Source organism: Cydia splendana, chromosome Z (assembly GCF_910591565.1).
Source record: "Cydia splendana chromosome Z, ilCydSple1.2, whole genome shotgun sequence".
Taxonomy (NCBI): domain Eukaryota; kingdom Metazoa; phylum Arthropoda; class Insecta; order Lepidoptera; family Tortricidae; genus Cydia; species Cydia splendana.
This window is the reverse complement of record NC_085987.1, coordinates 33,932,429-33,951,640: the sequence shown is the minus strand read 5'-3', so window position 1 is coordinate 33,951,640 and position 19,212 is coordinate 33,932,429. Positions and strand designations below refer to the sequence as shown.

Genomic DNA, 19,212 nt, shown 5'->3' with positions numbered 1-19,212 from the left:
TAACTTGTCCTAGTTGCTAAGACTAGGACGAAATATAGCATAGATAGGACCTGGGGAGCTGACCCTTTCACCCCCCCTTTTTGGGGGGTACGCATGGTACGATCTCGTGTCTACCGGGTCAGAGCAACTTTGTTTGACAATCGTGCCAAGCGGCATCGCCTGGCTGGTGCATGCTGTTCCATACATTTGTGTTCCTTACTAAACCTACTACTTGCCCTCTAGGAGATTTGGAGTTAAACATGAATATGGTAAAACAATTATATATTTTGTGGGAGGCATATCACCATTTGCCTGATCACGAATATAATTACACTAAATTGAATAATAATAATGTCAGTTCATTACTTAGACAGGCAATGGGATTAACGTATCCGACGTTTTTCTTCGGTTTACAGAAACATATCGTCGCTACCTTGAAAATCTCGTATCTCGCACTGCTATTAAAGTAAAACCGGCCAAGTGCGAGTCGGACTCGCAAACGAAGGGTTCCGTACCATTATCTATAAAAACGGTCACCCATCCAAGTACTGACCCCGCCCGACGTTGCTCAAGGCGACGGTAGCGGTGGGTAAAATTTCAGATTCTGTCAATTTACCCCATTTCACACACAAGCGCACTTCACGCACACTACCTCACTTTACTGGGACAGTTCAGTGACCCATCACGTTTTTTTTAAGATTGGACTTTTAGTTTAGTATTGACCACTAGCCTCCTTTGAGGGTAAAAGCGTTCCATTGAAAGATGAAAGAGAAACAATGCATTTAATCTTGCTTTCCTTGTCTGTTCATGTCACACGTGACGTAGGTACCTATTTAATTCATTTGATTGTTGACTGTTTTATTACCTAATATTGCTTTGTCGAGATACGCGTTTTGTACAATTAAAGCGAATAAAACAAGATGTCATTAAGTCAGATGTAAAATGTTATTTACTACTCTATACGGTTTTTCATAAGGTGCAAAATCCATTCAATAGGAATTTAAATAAATAAAGTTTCAGCAGGGTAAAGCGAAACAGAATAGTCCTATCGAACCTGCTTACAAATTTTCACGAGAATCAGTTGAGAAATGTGATCTGCAAAGGAGAACATATAAAAGCATTTTTGCCCAAGCTGAAACGGAGACCTTTGCTAACGCTCGGCCAATGATGGTTTAGGTACACCTATAAAAAATGGTTGTCCCTGCTGTAATTTTAATATCTTTATATTTCAACCGGTACAGTTTTACCTTCAAAAATAATCGGTATCGCTAAACAATAGCGGTACTAAGCTACTTATACGTTCACGAAATCGGTATCTGCATAACTTGATTGTTAGTAAACTAACCTGGAAAATAATTTTAAAAATCACCGAAACATTTATGTACAGTCACCTGCAATAATATGTTACGTCATTAGCGCCAACTTTGCCTCCAGGGAAACTTTGCCCAAAACGACAATTTTAAACAAATTCGTTAATGTAGAAAAAATTATAATAGTTATGGCCACCCTGCTATTTTTAGTAGAAAATAGGTTATATTTCTGACAAAACTATATACCTACCAAACTTGTGCATAACTTGACTTGGGAATTTTGAGTTTGAGCGAGTTGCCTAATATAGGGTATATTTCGGCGGGCAAAAAATTTATAAATAATGAATGCAAGTAGAAAAAAATTGAGAACCCTTTGACAAATATTTCCGGGTTTGAGTTATAACACATGAAGCATAGATTATGTCTATTGAGATTTAAACTAAAAAGGCCTAAATACACAAAAGTTTTAGCAGTGGGCAAAGTAATCCGGTTATTTGGCATCCATACCAACATTGCCCACCACCAAAAACGGATTAGGGTTGTCACTTTCATCTAATTTACCCAACTTCGCAAGTAAAAGAAGGTTATGTTTGTACACTAAAATAAGTTAATAAATATATACTGTATTTATTTGTCTTATTATCCTTTATTTAGATGTTTTATCCCGTTAACGAATGAAAAACACAACAAAAATCATATTATTAAACTATTGTAACAGATTTTCTCAAAAGTGACAACCCTAGCCTTTGTAAAATGCTTAGGCGAGCCTTATTTGGAAATGGGAAAAACGGGTAGGCAACATTGCCCAGCAAATTTATTTAAAAGTTTTTACACTTATGTGCTAAGTTATTAACAGGGAATGGTAGGATTGCCCAAAACCTTTAAGTGATCCTTAGACATCATCATCATACGAGCTATATTTGAATACCAAATTGACGTGGGCAATGTTGGCAAAACCCCCGGATATCTTTGCCCGCCCTCTAAAACGCAAAAAAATGGGTAAAAATACGATAAAAAATATTTTTTTTTCAAATAAACTGATGCGATTGATCACAATGGACGTGCTGAGCAAAAAAAGTCATATGATGTGAAGTTTTTTGAGAAATTCGTTTTAAAAAAAAAGCGGGCAAAGTTGGTGATAATGACGGTACCTACTCTTCGAAGGCCGCAAAAATATGTGACATGGTCTTATGGTTCTACAAATAAGATCGTGTCAGATATTTTTGCGGCCTTCGTTGTGTAACATAAATTGCAGGCGACTGTACATTTGGAATAATTATTTTATTAAGTTTTAACGAAAGTTTCAAGTTTAGTACGAAAATACTTCAGATATGCAATATGCACAAAATGTAGACCTAATCGAAATAAAACATTGCTTTTTATAGGTAATTTATAAAACATTTGATACATAGGTATACATAACAATAACTAGAGCGCTATTGGCATGTAAGCTTCATCTAGGTCTCCAAAGCCGCAAAAACTCGCTAGTACTTAGTGCTGGTCTAGCCGTTATTTTTTCTTGAAGATTTTCAGAGAACAGCACGTACAGTCTCTTATGAGCGTGTCACATATTTTTGCGGCCTTCGAAGAGTAACATATTATTGCAGGTGACTGTACACGCATTATACATATAGACGGAACGAACGGCATAATCATAATCATTTATTCGTCGCAATCCATGGTATTACAGATCTAGGGACAAGACTTTCAGGTATTACTTATACGAATTACATAACTCTTCCTGTTAATAGGCAATATTTTAAGATAAAAGTTCTATAATATAATACAAGATTACAATTGTCATCAAAATTCATTGACGTACAGAAGTCAAATATGTTTTTAAACTGACGCAAAATGATACCAGCATAATAAAAATTGATCCCAATCAGTAAAGATGAGTCTTTAAACTTTTTTCATTTTAAGCGAGTTTTGAAGGAACATAATACTTAAATTCAACTGTAATCGTATTGCTTTAAGATAGTTTACTGTGGTTTTCAACCATTATAACAGCAAATCAAATTTAAATGAGACGCGAGCTGATATTTATGTACCCTATTTTTTGAAATACAATTTATCTACTGGTATACTTTCTCGTGTGCATATATGATTTAATGTCAATATAATTGTCAAAAGCAAGAAAATCAAGCTGTCATTTTCATTTGAAGAAGTACACGTGTGCTCCGGTGTAGCCCCAACGGGCATCTGACCTGAAGAAGAATTTTGAGTGATGTCGCCAATGTATGGAAATTGTTCGAAAGTTTACATTTGAGATTGAATTTCTGTGTTGTCTTTGTGAGTAAAAATATAAATCGATAATAAATTGGTAGCTGAATTATCTAGCTTTCAAAATCATACAATAATTCAATTACTGTCAAAGACAAAATTGTTTTGCTTCTGTCTCAAACGGAACTCCATATTTTGATTTTTTGATACTTTTAGTGTCGATTTGTAGAGAATAACAGCAAATTAAAATATAATGGCATGAAGAGTCGGTACTCGGTTTCTTCGTGAACAAATTTACGTGTAATTTAATGCAATTATTAAACATTTATTGAACGAATTATGGTTACAAAGTGAGGTCTAAATCGAAAACCTCATATACCGGCCCCTTGTTTGGGAGCCCCACTTAAATCTTTATTTTATTATGTTTTTAGTATTAGTTGTTATAGCGGCAACAGAAATACATCATCTGTGAAAATTTCAACTGTCTAGCTATCACGGTACGTGAGATACAGCCTGGTGACAGACAGACGGACGGACGGAGGGACGGACGGACGGACGGACAGCGAAGTCTTAGTAATAGGGTCCCGTTTTACCCTTTGGGTACGGAACCCTAAAAAACGGTCGTTTATTCGGAACGTTTCCTTTCTAATCCAAAAGGCCTATAGTTGCTGAATCGACTACTTTCCTACTGATGTCGCTTACGAACGTTATTCTTTATTCCAGCTGTATCGATGTAAATAAATCAAAAAAAATAATAAAAAAAAACGAAAAAAAAAAGCAAAAAAAAAACGGTCACCCATCCAAGTACTGACCACTCCCGACGTTGCTTAACTTTGGTCAAAAATCATGTTTGTTGTATGGGAGCCCCATTTAAATCTATATTTTATTCTGTTTTTAGTATTTGTTGTTATAGCGGCAACAGAAATACATCATCTGTGAAAATTTCAACTGTCTAGCTATCACGGTTCGTGAGATACAGCCTGGTGACAGACAGACGGACGGACGGACGGACGGACGGAAGGACGGACGGACGGACGGACGGACGGACAGCGAAGTCTTAGTAATAGGGTCCCGTTTTACCCTTTGGGTACGGAACCCTAAAAACGCAGTATCCTTTTCTTAGGCAAAATGATTTCCCTGTAATATTTTGAAACAGTTCGATGTACCTAAATCAACCACAGATTATTATTAGGAGCATTAAAAAGCGGCCAAGTGCGAGTCGGACTCGCCCATGAAGGGTTCCGTAGCAGCAAGTAACACATAGCTGGTGAAGCAAATCTTGTCATTAAAAAAAAGCGCGAAATTCAAATTTTCTATGGGAAGATATCCTTTCGCGCCTACATTTTTCAAATTTGCCGCCTTTTTCTACTGACAAGATCTGCTTGACCAAGTTTAATAAAATTGCGGTTTACGATTTATGACGTATTAAAAAAAACTACTCACTAGATCTTGTTCAAACCAATTTTCGGTGGAAGTTTGCATGGTAATGTACATCTTATATTTTTATTAGTTTATAGTGGGGGGGGGGGGACACACATTTTACCACTTTGGAATTGTCTCTCGCGCAAACTATTAAGTTTAGAATTTTATTAGAAACCTCAATATCATTTTTGAAGATCTATCCATAGATACCCCACATACGGGTTTATGAAAAAGAAATTTTGAGTGTCAGTTGTAAGTATGGGGAACCCCCAAAATTTATTGTTTTTTTTTTCTATTTTTGTGTGAAAATCTTAATGCGGTTCACAGAATACATCTACTTACCAAGTTTCAACAGTATAGTTCTTATAGTTTCGGAAAAAGGTGGCTGGACATACGGACGGACACACAGACAGACATGACGAATCCATAAGGGTTCCGTTTTTTGCCAGTTGGCTACGGAACCCTAAAAATATAGTATGCAATTTGTTTTTTGCTCCTAATTTCTTCGTTATATCTACATCAAATTATGTAAAAAAAAATGGGGATTACGTTTGTATGGAAATGCGGCCGTCCCCTTTCCTCTTATAGTAAGTTCACACTATATTCAGTATTTTGTTTCGGCTTATTATTAACCGGGCAACTAAAATATTAAACAGGAACTTTCACAGGGCATATAATAATATAATTTAGCTGTGCATTAATATTTTAGCACCAATAAATTTACTTATATTAGCCTCAAATTTAAGCATCATATTATTAAAAAACTGGCAGCAAAATCAAGCCACCCAAAAAAGTTATAGGGAACTTGAATTGATAGGTTGGCGTCTAAAATTATAAGTTGGCAACTAATATTGTAAAGCGATCATAAAATTTGGTTGTTTATATATTTTGTACATATACAGAATACCTAAGATACCTATATACATAAGCTTTAAATACTCCATTTTTAAATAATTTAAATTTAAACATATGCATACCTAGTACTTTAAATTGAAAAAATTCCTAATCCACAAAACACCACAAATTTATTTACCAATAATACCCTACTATACTTGCTATACTTATAGTCGAAATTCCTAAACATGAAACACCTAATGGCCATTATACCATTAGGTCTTTAAATTTTTAATTACTAATTTCAATAGTTACCACTGTGTTCTGCCAGAGTCAAAAGATAGGTGCGACGACGAGCGAAGCGAGGAGGAGCGTGTTAGGTTGACCGTGTAGTGACCAAACAAAATATTTAAAAAGAACTTCATCTTTGAATTAATAGATAGCCGTTTTCTTTTTAAAATGTGCTTCATAAATAGTCGCCAATATAATAATTCAGTTGCCAAATAAACATTTGGTACCTGCCTAAAAATAAACAAAAGCTGTAACGGCATTAAAATGCAACTCATATTGATATATTTTAAGGCTCCGTTTTTGTTGCCAAACTATTAATTTTAGTACCCATTTCTATTATTTTAAACTACCCAAATTCGATTAATTAGTTGACCGGTTAAATACGTGCCTTTTGTTTCCAACATTCTGAACTCTATCAATCACCGATTATCAATAACTTTCAGGAATTATATAAACAGTTTTACAAACTATACAATATTAAGACGGAAATGGACGACTACCCCGAAACTGCCGTGTGTTTTTTTTTTGTAAAATATGAATTTGAGCCGAAATAGCAAAACACGTGTCCATTATTTTTTCATGTTCTTCAACATATATTCAAACCAGTAATTAACTAGCAATTTGCTTGAACAAAACTCTCTACAGAAGTTAGAGCGTTTTGTCACTTTTCAGTACTTTGGAGGCCAATTTCTCCCAGGAAGTTGAGTATGGGCAGCTAAAAAAAAGGCACGTATTTAACCGGTCAACTAATTAACCGAATTTGGGTAGTTTAAAAAAATAGAAATGGGTACTAAAATTAATAGTTTGGCAACAAAAACGGAGCCTTAAAATATATCAATATGAGTTGTATTTTAATGCCGTTACAGCTTTTGATTATTTTTAGGCAGGTACCAAGTATTTATTTCGCAACTGAATTATTATACTGGAGACCATTTATGAAGCACATTTTAAAACGAAAACGGCTATCTATTAATTCAAAAATGAAGTTCTTTTAAAATATTTTGTTTGGTCATTACACGGTCAACCTAACACGCTCCTCCTCGCTTTGCTCGTCGTCGCACCTATCTCTTGACTCTAGCAGAACACAGTGGATTGTAGTATTGAAATTAGTAATTAAAAATTTAAAGATCTAATGGTATAATGGCCATTAGGCGTATTTCGACTATAAGTATACTGACCATTACGTATTGGCAAGTATTGGTGAATTAATTTGAGGTGTTTTGTGTAAAAAGTGACCAATACTCATTAAATTTAACTGCTTTCGTGTTAAAATACTACCTAGCTGAAACGACATGCTCAGTTATGACTATAGTTGATTACTTAGGTGTGAAGAACTAGATGACAACTAAATTTGCGAATTTCGGTTTCTGCGGTAGCCCCTTAGGCTCCCATGAGCCGTGGCAAATTGCCGGGATAACGCGAGGAAGAAGAAAGAAGTAGAAGCATTTTAAAATGTGTATTTTGATGATATTTGTTTTTCGCTGCTAACTCTTATAAATATCAAACGAAGCGGTATTAATCTGTTAATATACATCAAATAGGGGGTATTAATGCAATGTTCTGCCGCCAGAGTGCAGCACTAGTACCTATCGACCTGTTTTAATATTAAAACAAAAACAACACTTTTTATTCATAATAAACTTTCTTCAAAATAACGAAAAAAGTGTTTCAACCGTAATACTAAGGCATAACGGTCGATCATCTATCCATGCACCTTTGAACGCCACTGTACCTAATATCAGAAAAAGTAAATTCATTTATTAAATCCATTTGGTAATACCTAAATGATATAAAAATCTACCCAATCATTTCATATCGGACTCGGCTGAATACTTATCCTGTGTAAGACACTCAATAAAGAAAGGCTTATTATGAAAAAAAATTTAGCTATCTTTATTTTAGGGAGAGCGACACAGAGCATTTCTGGGGTTTGTAAAGCAAAATGCATTGTTTTCCGGAAGGGGTATTGGCAGGGGTGTGCTGTTTTCTAAAAATACCCTTAACGTTGATTTGAAAAGGAACGCTGGCCATTTATCTATAGTTGCCGGAGTGGTGGGTAATACTATCGGTTTAATTGTATGATGTGATTTCGATTTGTTCGTTGGGGTGATACTTGTATCTGTCTTGGATACAGTTGTCCCGTTCGCGGGTGTACTTTTGTCGGTTATCATCGAGCTGTTTGTGTCAGCTTTTGTTGTTTTCTGTTTATCGTTTTCAATATCTGTGTTTTTATCCACCTCTCCAATATCTCCAGATCTGCGTGGATTTTCTGCAATAATAGTACATTGTTGAAAAGTAACAGTAGTAACAGTAGTTAAAAAATGAATATAAAAATATAAGTATATTGTGAAATATTGACTTACGGTTGTTACTTCTTCGCATTTGCGTATTGAAACGTCTGCGGCCACCGAATAGCTGGCTCGTTTTCCTTGTAGCTTTTCTCGTTGAAGCTGCGGTTTTCGTAATAGTTGTACTCGTTTTAATTTCTGTTGACAAAGACACAAAACTCGGCACAGCTTAGGCTTAAAGCGGAACACACCAGAATGCTCGGCACCGGTACAACTACCGGTAACTATATTAAATAACTATATTTTATATGAAAGAATGAGTGAAAGAAGGCTAACAAAGAGAGTGTATAAGGGAGAAGTGGTAGTGGGAGTTGGAAGGGGTAGACCTCGGCGGACTTTCTCTGATCAGATCGGGGAAATCCTGAAGAAAGGCCAGGTCAAGAGCACCCTAAACCGACGAGCGTGTATGAGGAATGTTATGAAAGTGAAGGAAGCGAAAGAGGTATGTCAGGATCGTAGCAAGTGGAAATCCGTGGTCTCTGCCTACCCCTCCGGGAAATAGGCGTGATTATATGTATGTATGTATGTATGTATGTATTTTATATAATGAAAGCCGCAAGATTATCACTGTGACAAGGTACTAATTAAGTGGCCCAGGAATCAAGTTGGTTAACTGTACAGATAGCAGAGTTTTTGAAAAATCGTAGCGCTCTAGTACGAGTAACTTCATATATATTCGAAACCTTAACACCTACATTTACTAAGCCTAGAACCTTTTACCTTGTAAGAAATTTGTTGGACAATATGCAATTGATGGATAAACTTAATGCTATCGGTAAGAATACCTACTGCTTACCTAATTTCAAAATCTTGCTGAAAGTAATAAAATTGTACTACTTACCTACCCGTTATTGTGTTCGTGACCTCAACACTGGCGCCGATACTTACGTACAGTCACCTGCAATAATATGTTACACAACGAAGGCAGCAAAAATATCTGACACGATCTTATTTATAGAGCTATAAGAGTGTGTCACATATTTTTGCGGCCTTTGAAGAGTAACATATTAAATTATTGCTGGTGACTGTACAATCGATAATAATATGTGTTATAGAACGCTAAAATAATTGACCTTTTTTGGCTTTGTAGCAATCCATTACAATGAGAGTAAATTAATTAGTAAATTTTAGGACCAACCTCTAGCCGTTTCTTCGGGGTTTTCATCATAATTAACCCTTCTTCTATAGGGTCCTATAAAAAAGTATTACAGCTGTGAAACAATTGGACATGATAATAATATTTCAGGGCTATAACCGCAAAAATCGAAGTATTTCAATTGCGCACATTTTTCTCCATCACTCTAATTACGTTTTAATGAGAGTAAAAGAGAAAGATCCCCGCAATTTGCGAATTTCGGTTTTTGCGGTAGGCCCCCGACCCCTCAGTAGGTAAGCCGACAGTTTCGCAGAATACCTATTTAATTTTGTTGTAAATGGGTTTTATTTTGAAACATATCAAAAATAATGTGCTGGTATAACTACTGAAAATATTTTATCCCATATTTTACTACTGTGAAAAAAATAACCACTACTTACACGTACCTACTCTTTTTTAAAGATTAGATTTTTATCTACAATCAAAGGTTGTGGTAATTAACGTTTTTTTCCGAAATGCTAGGGTTCCTGTGATATTTGATATTGCTGTATTATTTGGTATTTGTTACTATAATTCAGTGCATAGTTAATCAGATTTAATTTTAGAGGAAAAAACTTACACTACTTTTGAAGTTATATAAATTCTAATCTGAAAAAACATCTTTGAAAAAAAAAAGTAGGTAAAACTACTTCAAAAAGTATAAAATAAAATATCATCGCACTTTATATGCGCTACCAAGTGATACGTTTGAAGTCGGCGCCAATGATTACATAAATTTTGTTGTTTTTTTTTCTTAGAATTCGTAATTCTATTTTGTGTCTAAAAATAACTAAGGTAGGCGCGGTTGTCTTTGACAAATTAACACAATTTACCCTTTATCAGGAATGTACCCTTGGAATTAACGGAGTAAAAAATAAAACACGGTGTAAATAACGGTGGAGGAGAGGTGTAAAATGTCTGAAATTGTTCATAGTTTAGGTATTAATTATATTAAAAAACCATTTGTGTCCTATCGCTTAATTAGGATATAAATCATAATAAAAATTAAAGCGACGACGAGCAATAATACCTACATTTAATAATTAAATAATCACAAACAAACCATAATAGTATGAGTATTCCGGGAAGTTACGTCGAAAATTACCTGTAAAAAAAATGGTGATTAATTCATTAAGAACCTATAAGGATTTTTATACGCTCATCTGTGTGTCTCTGATTTTTAACTTTATGTAAAAATATAAGTACGGTATTAAGGTAAACGTACTGGTGCTCGACGCGGTCCCATCAGTACATGTCATCTTGAAACTTAAGTCATTGTCAATAGAGGTGACAGCAAGGTGTCATCTATTAGGCATTAGCATGTCGAGCACTAGTACGTTTACCTTAGATATTAATGATTCTTTTATAATTCTAAGTTGTCTATCAATGTCATGTTGGCTGGCACTCGCATGATATGAAGTAAGTATTGTTGCACAGTGTTGCTATACAAAGTAAAAAACACAAGGCAATGGTGTGATTTTTTGACACCAGCAAGAATAAAATATATAATCTCATGTCGGAGAAGATTACTTATTTAGCTGAGCAGTTAGAATTCCTAATGCTTACGGCGTGGAAATGAGATCATATTCGGATAAATGGGTGGTACTGGCTCGGGTATTATGTCGTAGAAACGCCTGGAAGGGACCGGTGTTCCAGGTACCGGCCATCCCCACGGGTCAGGGGGCGCAGCGGAGTACACCAGGGCAGGGTAGTTCTGATGTCCCCTTGGTATTTCGGCTAATGTGTCAGGACCTGTGAAAAAGTATCGCTTTTATTACCCAATTTAATTTAAATTAGAACTTTACTTAAGTTACCGTCCATCAAACTATGCTCCGATAGTTCAGCTTAAAAACATCCAAATGCCGGGACGTGCCCCTAGCCAGCCGTGTGTTCCAAGTTGAATTTAAGAACTTCACTTCGCTTCGCTCGCTCGTTCGACTAACTCTGCCTGTTACCTACTTCTTCACGCTTATATCACTCAGCCACTTTAGATGAAATTTAGTATGGAGATAGATTTGAGTCCCTGGAAAGGACATAGGTACTTAGGTATTTACATATATACATACCTACTTATTTAGTTCTTATTATGGCAATCATCATTCTTCGCAGACGAAGTCGCGAGTAGAAGCAAGTATACTAGGTATAACATAAAATGCTTTATTGAATGTAAGTAATATTGTTAAACTCACTTGAAATCAGCACTTCGGTTTTTTGTTTCTCTGTGGTGAGAACCGATTCACCGGTGGAGCCATCACCCGCGGTAGTCGCGCAGGTTGATTGCTCCACTGTGACGGCGTCCGTCGCAGCTCCTCCAGAGCGCTCTCGCAGCAGTTTAAGATACTCTGCAATGGTTGCCATCGGATAACACAATATTAGTATCCGCAAGTAGAGTAGAGGCAGTTGAATTCAGGATTAAGCATTTCTGCTACGTACCTGACTTCAGGATATCTACTAAAAGCAAAGCCTGATTTAATCTGTCGTCGTCCGTCTCCACGGGAACTTCATTGACGGCGACGTCGAATAATCCAGGTTGAGGAATCGCTACTAAACACAGTATAAGTCCAGATAAAAATATGTACATCATAACTAAAACATTACACTGTATTGTTATCACTGATAGAAGTGAAATTGACCCCCCACTTGCTGCACGAATTTTATGTGCAGCCATGCTCGTAATCTGTAACGGAAACCGTTAACAAATAAAATTGATAAGAAAGAGGTGAGATGCAAAACGTGACCGACTTTACAGAGCCATATAAAAAGGTATTATATAGTTTTCGCTTACCCAAAGCTCAGTCTCCTTTACCACGCTTGACAATCGCAATCACGCATTGGTATTGCAAGAAAATATGGAATGTATGACGTCGCGAACAAAGGTATGAGCAAACTTTGTTGTACCTGCATTCTCCCAATTTATGCGTCACAAAAAGCAAGCAAATATGACTTTGAAAGAGAATATTACCTATATCATTAATTCATACGAAATTCGTCATAAGAAAAAATATGTATAAATTTAGGTAGGTATGCGTTATTACTATTAGCGGATTTAATTAAAAAGGTTCTGCAGAAGTAGGAAATTCGCAACAAGTGGCTTGTTGCGAATTTCCAACTTTTCGCACTTGTATCGTAATTTACCTACTATTAAGCATCTAACTAAATAAAAGACAGAGTTTATTTTTAATCAATAACTTTGGTATGTACGTAGGTAGGCTGGTATGACTTTGAGGACAGAATGTGCCGAGTTGTACATTTAATAACCCTTCCCCTGCAACCTGTAGGTAAAATTATTCTGTGCTTGTGCCGCCTACAGTCACTGTTTTTCTTATTTTGTTTTTTGGGGTAATATTTATCAGTTTGAATTCTTTTAAAAGTTCTGAAGCTACCTCTGCTTCTACTGGATCGGTATTTTCTATGTACGTTGAAGTCTTATTATGAAATGTAGCTGAAAATAAAATGGTATATATTCAATTCAAGGATTTACAAACAATTAGCTATAATTAGTAAGCGACAATCCAGTGTAATTAACGATTATTTGCCACCGTCGCGGTTTAAAAAATATGCATTTACGTTGCTTTTAAACGTGCATTATTTGGGTTTGCCCACAGGAGAGAAAAATGTACTGTTCGCGATAACACACTAGTTTTCTCTCCTGTGGGCAATAGTTAACAGCTTGTGGGCATGTAAGTAATGATTTTATCATAGTTCTTTAAATAAAAGGAGGACCTTTTCACGTGGATAAGGGTTAAATAAGAAAATTAACCTTTATAGCCCTTAACTCTTGTGTATGTCTACAGGAAAGACATAACACAGTGATCTGTTTGACCCATTTAGTCTTACCCTTCTTAGAAGTTCGTTGCCGCAATGTACGGCCATTAGAGGTGCGTAGATATTTCGAAGTGGTTTTACTAGATGTGTGTTTAATATTCTTAGTACTTGTTGTAGGTCTCTCTGTTGTTACCATCTTTTGAACAATATTAGCTCTAGTTGTTGCTAGTGTTGACGGACGGTCCGGACGTCTAAAAACTATCAAGCTAATTTAATATTAAAACATGGGATATGCAGGTATTTAACAGTTTTTGTTATAAGTATGTACAAAGGTTATTTTATACAAGGTTTTTTTATACTTACGAGGAGATTTAGGAAATCGACGAGGATGAACATCTGTAAAATATTTGGTAAAGAAAAGTAAAATACTTATCGACACGGAATATATATGGTAACACACTAGCTGAGGTACCAGGGAGTTGACATAAGAATTGTGTAGTAGTTGTAATGGTAATACTAATAAATTATTACTAATAATTATTAATATGTTCTGTGGTTATTGATCGTTTTAAGTACCTATTTTTTTTAATACTTTGGGATGTCTCTTAAATATCTTAGCTAGGTATGATCTTATATTACATTAATATATACATTACCCATGCATTAACTATTCCAGGTAGCAATTAATCTTTTTACTTTAGGTATTATATAAATAATTTAAAATTAACTCATTTTGATAGTTGCTATAAACTGACCGTAGAAAAAAGAATCGGGAAAGAAACGTCTCCAAGGCCTTAGTGGTAGACGTACTGGACGTGGCTGTCGTGGTGGATTAGGTGCATCGTACAATGGCATCGTGTAGCTATAACTCCTCGTGGTGCCGAGGTCTGCCCACCGCAACGGAAACATGGGCGCGGCGTGAACCATCGGAGGGTGCCACGACTGCCATGCCGCGTCGCCTTTATTGGGTGTGGTGGAATCTCGTTTCTCGTCGTGAGGTACTTTGGCTGCGGAAACAATGTGTATTGCGGACAACTATGGAACAATTGAAATAACTAGTAGTTCGCCCCGAATTGTGAACTCGCGGTTCGCCAAATAGATCAATTGTATGCAGTGCTACTTAGTCCTGGGCATGGGCATTTCGTAATTGATTCCTGATTCCACGAATACTTGAAATGACTTTGTAATCTGATTACCGATTCTCAGATTACTTTGTAATCTAACAATACCGAATTACTAAGTACAATTCCATTTGAGGAATCAGGAATCAATTTTTCGAGTATAACAATTACTAGTAATTGGAATCAATGTCGATTCCTCATTACAGGAATATATTATTTGATTCCTTTCAGATTACATTTCGTACTACTGCTATCAAAAGTACATTTCGATAGGAGATATATATATGTTGTTGACTTACTAGGATGCATCTACCTATACCTTATTTGAAACAGGTGTGCATATTTCGAAAATGATGACCATGACCAATAAAACGACATCCATGACGACATTTATGACATACTGCATGGCCGCCATTTTGGATTCCAAAATCGTCATCATTTTCGAAATTGGGGCCCCCTAAAACCTACAAAACGACAGCCATGACGACTTTTATGACATAGTGCATGGCCGCCATTTTGGAATCCAAAATGGTTATCATTTTCGAAATCTGCGCCCCCCAAAACCTATAAAACGACACCCATGACGACTTTTATGACATAGTGCAAGGCCGCCATTTTGGAATCCAAAATGGTTATCATTTTCGAAATCTGCGCCCCCCAAAACCTATAAAACGACATCCATGACGACTTTTATGACATAGTGCAAGGTCGCCATTTTGGAATCCAAAATGGTCATCATTTTCGAACTCTGCGCCCCCCAAAACCTATAAAACGACATCCATGACGACTTTTATGACATAGTGCATGGCCGCCATTTTGGAATCCAAAATGGTCATCATTTTCGAAATCTGCGCCCCCTAAAACCTATAAAACGACATCCATGACGACTTTTATGACATAGTGCATGGCCGCCATTTTGGAATCCAAAATGGTCATCATTTTCGAAATCTGCGCCCCCTAAAGCCGACGAAAACGACATCCATGACGACTTTTATGACATAGTGCATGAACGCCATCTTGGATTCCAAAATTGACATCATTTTTGAAAAAAATCTTAAATAAAAAAAAACAATATTATAAACGTGTAACAAACCGAGCACTTTCATTTGATACCAAACTCGACCATACTTTCTTGCTTTCTTGCAATAGGGGATATTACTGCAATGTTCTGCCGCCAGAGTGCATCACTACCGACTCAGTAAATTCATAGACTAACTTATACATACTGTGCCTTAAACTGTTTTTTGACAAGTTTTCACAGACATTAAAATATCACATTGATGCATCAAGGCGGTTTGTTAACAAAGGCCTACCGGTAAACGCGAAAATCGAAATTTAGTTATCTGCCTCTTTATCGCTCGAATATGCAAGAGTGATAGAGAGATTAGATAACGAAATTTCGATTTTCTTGTTTCGTGGTAGGCCATGTGTGATTGACGTGACGTGTGATGTGTCAATGTGGTTTGTTTACTGTATATGCCACAAAGGTGCCACCTACGCAGTGCTTTGCCTAATATTCCCTATTATAAAATGACCAGAATAGCAAAACCCCTCACAAATGGTTTTTTAGCATTTTAAGCTCTTCTAGCTCAATAACCTTTTGTTCGAGACTGCTCAAAATTTAATGACTAAAATATAATGCCCTCAACTATACGTTTACCCAATTTCATTTAAATTAGAACAAATTTACTTAAGTTATTGAGTATCAAACTATCCTCTGATAGTTCAGCTTAAAAACATCGAAATGCCAGGACGTGCCCCTTGCCAGCCGTGTGTTCAAAGTCGAATGTAAGAACTTCACTTCGCTTCGCTCGCTCGTTCGATTATAATTTAGATATGTGGCATTTTTTATTTTATTTGAAACCTACCTACCTACCTTTTATACCTAAATACCTATATGTAGGTATTATAATTATAATATAATAGAGACCCAGATGCAAATTGTTTTGTATTATAAATCGGAACCTTTAGAAACACGCAGGGTGTTAGGAGATTATTGAAACCATGCATGGTATTCAATACCTACAGTTGTTGTTGTTGTTGTAAACAGTCGTCAGAAACTGACCCACATGCACGGCAGCTTAAGCGCAGTAGCCCACGGTTACGGGGCACGTTGGGCAATTAATAATACTTCAATTTCATTTCAATTTGATTAAGTTCTGAATGTAATCCTAAATAACCTATAGGATATTTAATTTAATCCCGATGTATTATAATTGTAGTTTCAACTTCAAACTTTGAAGTGTTTAAGTACTTACATTACCTATTTATATACCGTAAAAGTATAAAACTCTCTCTCTTCTGAAGAAAGTGTATAAGAAGCTGTAATTGCTTTTTCGTTTTTACTGAACTGTGACGCGGTGGGCAAAGTTATGTTAAAGGGCAAAGTTTCTTACTTTTAGCGGTATTAATTATAAGTACTAACTTGTAGTTGTAGATACAGTGACAATGGTTGGATTTAGCGTCGATCCAGACATTTCTTTTTCCAGGAAAGTAGTTGCTGGCGTTGCTGCGCCAGTGGATTGTTCGACCATCGCGGTAACATTCTCGGCTACTTCAGAATTTTCTCGTAATAGCTTGAGGTAATCTACGATAGAAATTAATTAGCTACTTCCGTAATAACCAGGAAACCAGGCATACTTATACGTTGCATGTATAAATACTCGTAGCTTATATACGTAGGTACCTACCTGTTTTCAGCATGTCTATTAGAAGTAAAGCTTGATTCAACTCGTCGTCGTCCGAGTTTATGAAAACGACCTGATTAGCGGTAGTCACATCATATTGTAATATTTCTTGAGATAACACTATTAAATAAAAGCAAATAATAATAAAGGCAAAAATCATAACTGAAACATTTCTTTCCGAGTTTACTATAAATGTGGCGCGCACTTTACCTACCGAATCTATGAAATTTTATTGTATGTGCGTAAACCATATTTTAAAGTAGTTTGATAAAACAGCCGTCGTTTCTACTGTTTATCATTATAACACACACACACAAATATTTTTGTAACGCATTACAAAATACACAAGCGTCCACTTGCTGGTCCACGTCCTTGCAAAGCGGCTTCGTAGAGGCGTCTGACCGTCTGTAGGTTCACGACAAAAAAAGTGCAATGTACGTAGCTACCTACGGCAAATGATGATGGTGGAAGGTGGCTCCAATTCCTAAAATGATCTAATAGTTTTAATATGTAGTTGTAGTATAATTAAATGTACACGACGGACTTAGTCCACGGGCCTTAGTCGTGCCCAAATTAGAGATTTATACCTATGATGACATTACAACTTAGGTACACTTTTATCGTCCACTGCTGAGCATTGGCGTTGTTACTCATTTATTTAAAAGTACGAAAAGATATCACGATGAAAAATAAAGAGATATACCTATTATCGTAATTGGGTCATTCTTTGATTTGGTGTAAATACATGTCGCCCGCGTTTTTCGGTACTAAACGAAGTTGGATCTTTACCGTGTCTTATACTTATAAGTAGTAAATAAAAAAATATTAGTACAGGCCGTTTTCCATTTCACGATATCTTAAGAAGATCTATGTTTTTAAAGGCCCCAAAGGGTCAAAATGTTACTACCAACGCGTGTCGCCTGACCAGATTTCATCAAAACATGAGCTAAAAGTCAATTTAAATGTAACTTTATGGCTAGTATTTACTAAGTGCCTAGAGTCTGTTCGGAAAGAGAAGAGTCGTGGAATGTATTGGGCCTCATACATTCCACGACTCTTCTCTTTTCGAACAGACTCTAAAACTATATTAGTTAGTACATTCATTATTGATTGCACAAATTAAATTGTGTCGTACAGAACTACATGGCAGCATCGAACTTTTCCGGCCACGCGGTACCGTCATTTCCGTGGATGCTACTTGCACATCATATAGCTGTCCAATAGAAGGCTGTGCTGAGACCCTGACACTGCCACCGCGCGCCTTTCGTCGCCTATTAATCGACAGTGGGAACACACTTCAACGTTTGTGCCCGTATATATTTTATTTTTAAATAATAATCCGATTACCGTGGTTTCGTCCAAAAAAAATTGTCAGTTCCGTGTGTCTTATTTCTCGGTAAGTGGAAATCATTTTAATACGAATCTTATTATTATTTTTTTTTTATTAGGGGACATCTTACACAGATCAATCTAGCCCCAAACTAAGCAAAGCTTGTACTATGGGTGCTAGGCGACGATATACATACTTATATAGATAAATACATACGTAAGTAAGTAAATACACTTTATTGCACCACAAAGAAAAAAATACAAAAACAGATTTACAGTGTAAATAAAGGTAGCAACAGGCGGTCTTATCGCTGTAAGCGATCTCTTCCAGACAACCTTGGGGTAGCAGGATATAAAGAATAGAAAACTTTTAAAACAGGTAGTGCACGAAATAAATTACAGGAATAAGAAGATTACACATTCGATCATATACAATTATATAAAAATAAATATGTACCAATAGGTACAACCAAATAGTTTAATATATATCACATACATATATAAATACATAGAAAAATACAAACAATATATATATATATATATATATATATATATAAATACATAATATATACACAGCGGCACATTAAGGAAGAGATAAGTAATGATTCTTTAGAAGGTTTTTAAAGCTTTGAAGAGTTTTAGCACACCTAATGTCTAACGGCAGACTGTTCCACAGACGAACAGCTCGAAACGTAAAGGAGTCATTATAAAATTTCGTAGAAGAAGGAGGGGGAACAAGTTGATATTTCCGTGAAGGCCTGACGGAGG

The 19,212-nt window shown here is 36.0% G+C and overlaps 2 protein-coding genes and 1 long non-coding RNA gene across 4 annotated transcripts; all 3 read right to left on the bottom strand.

The window, feature by feature from the left end:
- Nucleotides 1–4,926: 4,926 nt before the first annotated feature.
- LOC134805030 (uncharacterized) lies at nucleotides 4,927–5,406 on the bottom strand. Its single transcript, XR_010146236.1, has 2 exons — nucleotides 5,202–5,406; nucleotides 4,927–5,006 (listed from the first exon to the last, which is right to left on the bottom strand). It is a non-coding gene; the product is annotated as an uncharacterized LOC134805030 (long non-coding RNA).
- A 2,323-nt stretch (nucleotides 5,407–7,729) lies between these two features.
- LOC134804327 (uncharacterized) lies at nucleotides 7,730–12,430 on the bottom strand. Its single transcript, XM_063777336.1, has 7 exons — nucleotides 11,976–12,430; nucleotides 11,732–11,884; nucleotides 11,109–11,294; nucleotides 10,606–10,647; nucleotides 9,546–9,599; nucleotides 8,423–8,545; nucleotides 7,730–8,328 (listed from the first exon to the last, which is right to left on the bottom strand). Exons 1-7 carry the CDS (start codon nucleotides 12,208–12,210, stop codon nucleotides 7,958–7,960), a joined length of 1,164 nt encoding a protein of 387 aa, XP_063633406.1. The 5' UTR covers nucleotides 12,211–12,430; the 3' UTR covers nucleotides 7,730–7,957.
- A 151-nt stretch (nucleotides 12,431–12,581) lies between these two features.
- On the bottom strand, nucleotides 12,582–17,485 carry LOC134804329 (uncharacterized). 2 transcript variants are annotated; one of them, XM_063777338.1, is made up of 7 exons: nucleotides 17,330–17,485; nucleotides 17,119–17,235; nucleotides 16,854–17,015; nucleotides 14,063–14,314; nucleotides 13,671–13,703; nucleotides 13,380–13,565; nucleotides 12,582–12,984 (listed from the first exon to the last, which is right to left on the bottom strand). In XM_063777338.1, exons 1-7 carry the CDS (start codon nucleotides 17,364–17,366, stop codon nucleotides 12,827–12,829), a joined length of 945 nt encoding a protein of 314 aa, XP_063633408.1. In that variant the 5' UTR covers nucleotides 17,367–17,485; the 3' UTR covers nucleotides 12,582–12,826. The 2 variants fall into 2 exon arrangements, with proteins under 2 accessions (XP_063633408.1, XP_063633407.1); XM_063777337.1 differs by lacking the exon at nucleotides 17,330–17,485 and having other exon boundaries at nucleotides 17,119–17,322.
- Between the last annotated feature and the right edge of the window lie 1,727 nt (nucleotides 17,486–19,212).

Bases quoted from the DNA above. Each gene is read 5' to 3' on its own strand.
- LOC134804329 (XM_063777337.1), bottom strand. From the start codon at position 17,275: ATGATTTTTGCCTTTATTATTATTTGCTTTTATTTAATAGTGTTATCT. The intron at 17,016-17,118 runs GTAGGTACCTAC...TTTCTATCGTAG, and splicing joins AATAGACATGCTGAAAACAG to ATTACCTCAAGCTATTACGA. The intron at 14,315-16,853 runs GTTAGTACTTAT...TTGTTTCCGCAG, and splicing joins CACTGTATCTACAACTACAA to CCAAAGTACCTCACGACGAG.
- LOC134804327 (XM_063777336.1), bottom strand. From the start codon at position 12,210: ATGGCTGCACATAAAATTCGTGCAGCAAGTGGGGGGTCAATTTCACTT. The intron at 11,885-11,975 runs GTACGTAGCAGA...CAACCATTGCAG, and splicing joins AGTAGATATCCTGAAGTCAG to AGTATCTTAAACTGCTGCGA. The intron at 8,546-9,545 runs GTTGGTCCTAAA...CTTTGTCAACAG, and splicing joins CCCCGAAGAAACGGCTAGAG to AAATTAAAACGAGTACAACT.